At 40.0% G+C, this 8,955-nt stretch overlaps 1 protein-coding gene across 1 annotated transcript; it reads left to right on the top strand.

Moving 5' to 3' along the window:
* The first annotated feature begins 5,896 nt into the window (after positions 1–5,896).
* LOC147439119 (uncharacterized) lies at positions 5,897–7,865 on the top strand. Its single transcript, XM_086483972.1, has 2 exons — positions 5,897–5,987; positions 6,094–7,865. The coding sequence occupies exons 1-2, from the start codon at positions 5,897–5,899 to the stop codon at positions 7,863–7,865; spliced, it is 1,863 nt and encodes a 620-aa protein (XP_086340098.1).
* Positions 7,866–8,955: the final 1,090 nt, after the last annotated feature.

Here is an 8,955-nt window from a genome sequence, read left to right as displayed (position 1 = left end):
CTTAACTTAAAACAAAACCATAAACCTAAGACCAAAATCAAACTCACAACCTAAACTGGAATAAAAAATGCAATCTTTAAACTGTAAACAAAATCTAAATTTAAAATAAAAAACGCAAACCATAAAGTTAAATCTAAACCTAAACCTAAACCATAAACTTAAACCTAAACGACATACATATATGCAAACCAAAATTTTAAATTTAAATACAAACCTTAAATTTATAAAATAAAGTGCACACATACATGGTGGTTCTTAAACTCTAAAGCCAAAAGCTTAATTTACAACATACTTAAAAGTGTAAATTGATACTTCAATCATATACACAAACTTGAAACTTAATCTTAACCCAAAACTGGTTACACATATGCTAACATAAACATGCAATTAAAAATGTAATATAAAACAAAAATTAAAAATGTAAAGTTCGATTGAAATTTAGATCTATAACTTTAATGCAAGCCTTGCAAGCCTAAAACGATTTAATTAAACTCAATATTAAAATCTAAACAAATTCAAATTTAATACCCCTTTTTAAAACATAAACATAAACTAAAATTAAAAAACTAAATTCAAAATTAACCTTAAAAACTATACTTTGATTTAAACCCAAATTAACTCAAAACTTGAAGCTTAAAATTAAACTTAATAGTTTAAATTTCAATTTAAAACTAAAGGTAATATTAAGAGCTATAAACTAAACGTAAATCAAATATTAAACCCAAAATTTATATCGATAATAAAGTAGAATCTATATCTATACTAATCAAAACTTAAGCCAGATTTAAAACTTAAGCCAGATTGAAATTTAGATCTATAACTTTAATGCAAGCCTTGCAAGCCTAAAACGATTTAATTAAACTCAATATTAAAATCTAAAAAAATTTAAATTTAATACCCCTTTTTAAAACATAAACATAAACTAAATTCAAAATTAATCTTAAAAACTATACTTGGATTTAAACCCAAATTAACTCAAAACTTGAAGCTTAAAATTAAACTTAATAGTTTAAATTTCAATTTAAAACTAAATGTAATATTAAGAGCTATAAACTAAACGTAAATCAAATACTAAACCCAAAATTTATATCGATAATAAAGTAGAATTCATATCTATACTAATCAAAACTTAAGCTAGATTTAAAACGTGAATTTAAACAATAAAAGTTTAATGTAGCAAAAAATACGCAAAACGAATAACATTTTAAGAGAATCTGTAAAATGTTGAAAAGTAAAATTAATTTTACTAATCTAATCCTAAATCGAGAAAAATATATTCTAATTTTGTTTTGCATATAAATGTGTGAATACCTACTTTTGTACATGTGTATGTATGAAGATAACACAATGTATATGGAGATATATCATGTGTGTGTGTGTGTGTCTTTTTGTGCATGTTGTAAATAGAGAGAGAGAGAGAGAGAGAGAGAGAGAGAGAGAGAGGGGGGGGGGGGGGGCTTAACAACAACAAGCTTTTGGGGAAGACAAAGATCCTTCTTGTCGAGAATAGCTCAATTTGAGCTCACACCACGTTTAAATTTGTTTTGCCTTTTAGGGCATTGCTATTAGCATCACTATACACATTTTTTCGTAGTTGATATTTACAATGCATGTATCGATGTTAATAACGATTCCAACCAAAATACTAAAAAGCATCAAAAGCTTAGGAATGCAAGCTAGAAGAGCCCCTAGTAGTGTAGTTAAAAGGATCAAGATCCAAAAGATTTGGACTTTTTGAAGGGATGCAAATGATGGCTACTCTCCAAATGTATCTAGATATACTTTTATCTTAATTGAGTTTGGCCATACTTATTGTAGCATATGTAAAAATGGTTGCGCATGAATCGTATGGATTGTTTAGAAGGGCAATGTCCCACCTAGCTAGATTCTTGGGGGGTTCACCGTTCAATATCCCCTATGTAGTGTGCGTTTGTGGGGTATTAAAACAACCCCTCTTTTAACATGTCTGAATGAATAAAATGACCCCTTATTTTAGGATTTGTTTTTCCAAAATTGAATATAAAAACCCCTTATTTTAATGTATATTTGTTCAATTGCCTAAAAGTTTTTCATTTTAAAACCCCTTCTTTTCAACTCACGTTATACATTAGCATGATTACATAGTGCACCCCCCGAGTCTAGAATATTTCAATCATCTAAACTAACATCTCAAAGGCCTATGGCCTTCTGCACAAAGGTGACACATGACTGGTGAGATGAAATTTAAGGGGCTCTGAATGGTATGTCAAAGCCAGTAGTGCCGTGTTAAGTGATTTCTCTAGTAAATGGGTTTTCTCTTCTAGGTTTTTTGTCAAAAAGGGAAAATGGGGAAAAAAATTGAAGCTTGAAATGTTGACCTTTCAGAATACACAGTTAGACTGAAAAGGTGAGGCATCGTGTACAATCATCATGGCTGCGTGCAAGAGAAGGCACCATGCATGGAATGATTGCAAATGCTTCTTGCAATGCGATTAAGAAATAACTATTGTTGTATATCAGTAAAATGCTCCTAAATTTGTTGTTGGGGTTAGGGTAGGAAGGTTTGGATTGTTTTGTGCAACTACAGGGGAAGGGTTTCTCTTTACCGAGATTGCACTTTCAAGAAGTGCTCAAAAGCACACAAAAAGCCTTGAAATGTTTTTAATCAAGTATCCTCTTTAGGGTAGGGTCTTTAAGAATGCATTTAGTGCGAGGTATGCCCGATAAGGGTAGGGTCGACAAGCTCAAGCCTATTATCATTGAGCTCAAAGCAAGGACTTCTCTTTAGAGTCACTCAAGTATGATTGATTATTGAGCACATAAAGCTACAAACATTCTAAAAATAATAATTTGAAAACGCTTTAGTTGATAGGTTGTAAAGCTATGATCTGTTTTAAGTGAATGCAAAGTGAGGACTCGATCATCTTTCCTCAATGCATGCATTCATTACATTTTAGTAGATGAGCGAGAAATGTAATCAAACTACATGAGGAAAAAATATGGCATTAAAATGGGCAAAGAGCACTATGCTTGCATGGTAGATCCTCTTAGGTGTGTAAGGCCTTTTGAACAAAATGATGGTGACTATAATGATATCTTCAATTGATCATCCTCTGGTTTAGTAGCTCTTCTAGATGCTTGTTAAAAATGGGAAAACATGAAGCTTCATGTTTTCCCATTCTAATTGCATTGAATCAAGCTATTTGCATGGTACACTCAAAGGCCAACATTCTAATTGCAGTGAATCAAGCTATTTGCATGGTACACTCAAAGGCCAACATTCAAAGCTTCATGTTTCCCATTTTTAACAAGCATCTAGAAGAGCTACTAAACCAATTCTAGCTGATGCATTGAATCAAGCTATTTGTCTGGTACACTCAAAGGCCAACATTCAAAGCTTCGTGTTTTCCCATTTTTAACAAGCATCTAGAAGAGCTACTAAACCAGAGGATGTTCAATTGACAATATCATTCTATACAAATTGAACATTTCCACTTGCATCAACCTAACAACAACATTCTCATTTCTTCCACCAAAACTTTGACAAGCACATCGTCTTTCTTCAACAACCCCTAACTAATAATCTCATTATATTCCTTTCCATGTCAGTATCTTGCATGGTGCCATATGCCTTCAAGATGCATATATGTGATTGCCTTTGGAGAGAATCCATTCACATCCAATGAAAATCTTCTTCATACTTTCCTTGTTGATCTTCTTCCCCTGTTGACATATGCAATCAATGCAATCCCATCTAGTGCATCCCCAACAAGAAGCTCTTAATGCATGTCAATCAAAACTGCTACAAAGTAAGTCTTTTTTCAAAAACCCTTGGCTAACAATTTGATCATGAAATCAATTGGCATGTCAACCCCTTGCATAATGAAAGAAAAGGTAATGGCAAATTGAGAGAGGGCATATTCTTTGCCCTATTGTTTGGGGCATATTCTAAAATCTCTGAGTTCCAAAGGACCCCAACCGTGACAAAAAGCTTATCCAAAACTTGTGGTGCTTTCAAAATTACACCACACTAAGCATACATAGTGACCAAACACTGCGAAGGTCACCATCTTGCTTCAGTAGCCCCTCACTAACAATCCCATCCTTAAGTTGTTTTCCATGTCAACATCTTGCAAAATGCCACATGCCTCCACTTAAGAATGAAGGAATAGGTGATGGAATCTAGAGGGATAAACTCACCTTGCATTCGTTGAACACGACCTAGAGCTTCTTTGCCTTATCAACAACTTTCTCTGCTTTCAAAAGTACACCACATTTACCGTCAACGTCCAGGATCGTGGGGCAAGGGATCTCATCCGTTCATCTACTAGACATTATTAACCGTAATTTTTAACTAGGCCCATTCAATGTCTAACAAGTTAGCACCCATAATGTGCATGGCAATGATTACCAATCAACATACGACACTTCAGCACACATATTATTATGCGACGCCTGTACTTGTGCTGCAAGACTGCACAGTGTCGTGGTCAGGACCAGTGCTTGGCCTCACTCCCTTGGACCTTGATGGTCGGGAAAGGTCATTCAGTGAACTTTCCACAATAAAATTGCTCTCACCATGGCTCCCGACTCCCGATCGATCGCCATGGGGTCGCAGGTTTTACTAGGAAAGGTCACTGAATGACCTTTCCCCATCCCGTCAAGGTCCGAGACCGAGGGACAGTAGATCATATCCGTCACAACAGCTAGCTTTCCCTGCTGGAATTGGGAGCTGCAGTCGACGGATGGCAGCAAGCTCAACCTGCGTAAGGAACCCTCGTCGGCTTGCTTTTCAGCAGCATGCGCCACCTCAACACGTGAAATTTCTGCTACTCAACATCCAGAAAGTCCTCCAACCACATGCAATCAAACTGCAACACGTCAGCATACGGGAAGTGATGAGGTGCTGACACTTCAGCATGCGTAATGCAGATTCTGACCTCTGCGTCGTCTGATGAACAATGCGACTAATCATAGCGAAATTGAGTGCACCTATTCCTCCTCTCTCAACAAATCATGTTGCCTCTGTTGGCCCCCCTCCCCCGGACCCTTGACGGGCAGGAATGGTCCCTTGCTGACCATTCCCCTAGAATCCACGCTCCCGCATGGCTCCCGGCCTCCGCCAGTTGCCATGCAGTTGCCTAGATTCCAGGGGAATGGTCAGCAAGGGACCATTCCCTACACCATCCATGACGACAAAGACTCTCCAAGGAACAACATCTTTCTTCAAAAGTCACATACTACTAGCCATGTATGTAGAATTTTTTATTCAGATGAAACAAAAACTCCAATATTCCTATGTGGAAAAAGAGTTTTTCACATTCACATGGAGAAAAGGAGTTTTCCAAGTGGAAAAACCTTTTTAAAGCTAGCTGGGCGTCAACGATTTCTCCTTGTTAAAAAAGTTTGATTTTCACACTCTTAAGCCTAAGGTATTTTTTTCCATAAGTGTTTCATTAGGTGCAATATTTTCTAAAATTCCAACGTGGAACTTAGCTGATCGTAAAATTTTCCTTGTTGAAAATTTTAAAAGCCCAGTTTAATTACCACTTGAAAGCCGGGTAAAATGTCTCTTTTCTTAAATACCCCAAAACAGGTAAAATGCCCGTCAAAAAGCATCCCTGACTAAGGTCACCTAATATGCCGCGATTTCGCGCAGCTACTGCCTTCGTAGCACCAACCTTCATCGTCTACCGTGCGTGCAGGCGCTCGCACACACCTTCTTCTCCTTCACCACCTCCTCCTCCTCGAGTTCCTCTCTCTCTCTCTCCCTCTCTCTCTCTCTCTCTCTCTTTCTTTTTCTATCTCTCTCATAGTAGACACATACACACATGCGCGCACGCAATTAGTTGCTTTGCTTCTCCACAACCTTACGCAGGTGTGGCGAGGACAAATGGAAGCTTCCAACTCAGAAGAAATGGATGACTCGGTTGCTGCTCTTTTCGAAGAGCCTCGACCACCTGCATCGTTCCAATCAACTCTGGAGATATCTGCAGAGGTATCGGTGTGTGTGTGTGTAGTCGGAGAGAGAGAGAGAGAGAGAGAGAGAGAGAGAGAGAGAGAGAGATTAAAAGATTTCCCCTTTTTCTTGGCTAATGCAGAGCTCGGAATTAGATCTTAAGCAACTGCTGACAAGGACAACAATGGAGCTTGAGAGTGCGCGATCGCAAGCGAAGCTCTACGAAAGCGAGCTCTGCCTTACCAAAAATCTTCTCAATAATGTAAGGCAAGAGAGGGATGCTGCCAGAGAGGAAGTGGTGAAGCTCAAAGGGATGAGCTTCTTCTCATCGACAGGCTGGCTATCCAATGCAGATGCAGCCGCCGCGGCTTTGGTGAGTAGCGGAGCCGCGCTGAATGCGCATGGAATGCCTGGTGGAGATGCGCACGAATATAGTCTGCACATACAGCATTCCTCAAAAGCTTCATCATCCCCAGGACAACACATGCAGTTGGATTGTGTCTCTATGCTAGATGCATCAAAAACACATCTCTCAGACCTGCATTGGGACCTTCATGACTTGCCTGCATTGAGGCCTATCTATCCTGATGTGCAGAGCAACAACTTGTCGCCACTTCTTTGTGGCAAGGGTGTGGTTGGCGGAGGGGACGGCGCCGGCCTGCAGGCAGCGGTGGTATCGATGGAGATGGATCAACACTCCGATCACGAGCACATGCAGCAAGAGTCTGCAATCTTCTCTGAGGCTAATGTGCTGCTGGAGCAAGAGGTGCAATTAGCTGGCTTTCAAGGGCAACAGTCTGAGTCCAATGATGAATTCAGCATTACCGATGTTCTGCAGCAGATCACTGAAGCGCCGGTGCTGATGCGACAATGGGGAGCGCCGCCGGCAAGAGATATTAATGATGGCATAGTTATGCCGCAGATGCTGCACCAAGAGGAGCTCACAAAGCCTACTCTATATCACACACTGATGCTTAACGGCCAGGTAAATGAGCATAACCGTCGAACGGTGGAAAATGATTTGAATGAGTTCTTGTCACGTACTGATGGTGGAAATGGGTCAGCCAATATGAGTATTGAGGATCAGCAGCTAGATGCAGTACATGAAGAGGAAGCAACAACCTCTCTAATTAACCTAAACAGTATAGACCAGCTTGGCTTATCAATGGAAACTCCATGGCTAGCATCAGAGTATGCAGGAGACTTGAGGTTACGCAATGTCTTCCCCGCCATCGCGTCTTCTTTGTCACAAGGCATCGCGACAGACTATGTCGATCATAGCGCCCTGGACGGAGCTCCAAATCATCTCCCAGAGCCCCCAGAGGCTGACCCAGAGGTGATGCTTAGATCACTGCCAGAGAGAGGCAAGCTTCTACAATCAGTGATGCAAGCTGGGCCCCTTCTGCAAACCCTCCTTGTAGCAGGGCCCTTGCCACGGTGGCGTCGCCCTCCGCCGGCGGCGCCTGTGGACCCAATGGAGAGCAGGCTGATGATGCAATGCTGCAATAATGTGGGGAACAGCTCCATAAGCTACAATTACAGCATGCATAATTCACATTTTCCAATGTTTCCGATACCATCATCAATGGCAATAGTGACAAGCTGCAGCTCGGGAGCAAGCCAAAGCTGTGCGGCTAACATCATGTCGACAACAGCGGGGGCGGTGGGAAGTACAACGTCATCAGTGTCAGCATTGGCGACAATATGGATGAAGGATGCGATGTCCTCAGTGGCAACGACAACGGCGATGACAACGACAACAACGAAGATAAGCACAGTCATGGAACCCAGCTTGTTGCAGAAGAGTAATTATAAGTCACTAGGCCCCATGCTCAACACGTCAACCAACGTGTCTTACAGCAGTCGTCTGTTGAGGAGCTCTGCTCTTCTCCCCAAGCGCCTCAATTTCAGCAAGCATCGTCACTGAATTCACATCCATTCATGATAGCTTATGTAGCTTTGTAAGACTACTACGCAATCCATAATCTTACCATTTTATTCTAGTTTATGTGTGTGTGTGGAAAGAAGTTCAACTTACAATTTGTGTATAGTATATTGGTCTTTGTGTGCACCCCTTTTTGTTCATGAGTGGTGTCTATTAGCTTCTCTAGGCTTTTCAAAGCCATGCTTTAGTGCTGGCCTACCATGGTCTATTCTTCAATGTAAATTGCTAGAGGATTGCATGGCTTTGAATCTCTCTCTCTCTCTCTCTCTCTCGCACACACACACTCACACACAAACAGCATAGATCCTTGAGGTCTCTTTTGGGAACGTTCCTTCTTATACGTTAAAACATCTCGTCTTCTTCTTCCTTGTGTAAATAAATGCACTTGTATTCCCTATGTGTGTGTGTATTGTGCACGCACGTGCATGCTTACCCCCTCCCTATATTGGGGGTACCTAAGACCATACAATAATGTCATTTGTGTCTACTCTTGGTCTAGTCAAGTCAACATCTTGTCAAGAGAGTGCAATCCAATTTTGTTTAATTGGAATTCATTCATTTGTGATTGCATTCAATCGCAAGTATACCAAAGTGCAATTCGGTGAGAACAATGGCACTTAGGTCCAACTATATAGATGTTGATCAAATTGAGGCCAAGTGAGTTCAACTCATGCCATTAGGTACAAACAACTACATTTGAGTTTAATTGAGTGTTCAATTACATGAATTTGAGTGTAATACATTGAAACATTGAAGTCACTTGTTATATAAGGCCCATATAATTTAAGTGAAATTAGGCTAGATTGAGCCCAATTGATTGCACAATCTCGGTTAAGGCAATCGATTCCAGTTGTGTCTAGTTGAGTAGTGTTGGTCAATTCAACTGCGTGTGCCGAGTTGAGCCCAATCAAGCAAAATTAGGGGCAAGGAAATCCAATCAAGTGCTATAAGGTCAATAATGTTTTGTTAAATTTTGCAATTAGCCTAGTTGAGTCCAAATGGGTGTGAATTAGTTGAGTTCATTTTTAGTCTAACGTGATTGATCCATTTGAGTCCAAATGAAGGCCATTAC

The sequence above is a fragment of the Adiantum capillus-veneris genome, chromosome 16 (assembly GCF_014529385.1).
Source record: "Adiantum capillus-veneris isolate H3 chromosome 16, ASM1452938v2, whole genome shotgun sequence".
NCBI classification, from domain to species: Eukaryota; Viridiplantae; Streptophyta; class Polypodiopsida; order Polypodiales; family Pteridaceae; genus Adiantum; species Adiantum capillus-veneris.
This window is presented reverse-complemented; position numbering and strand designations above follow the sequence as displayed.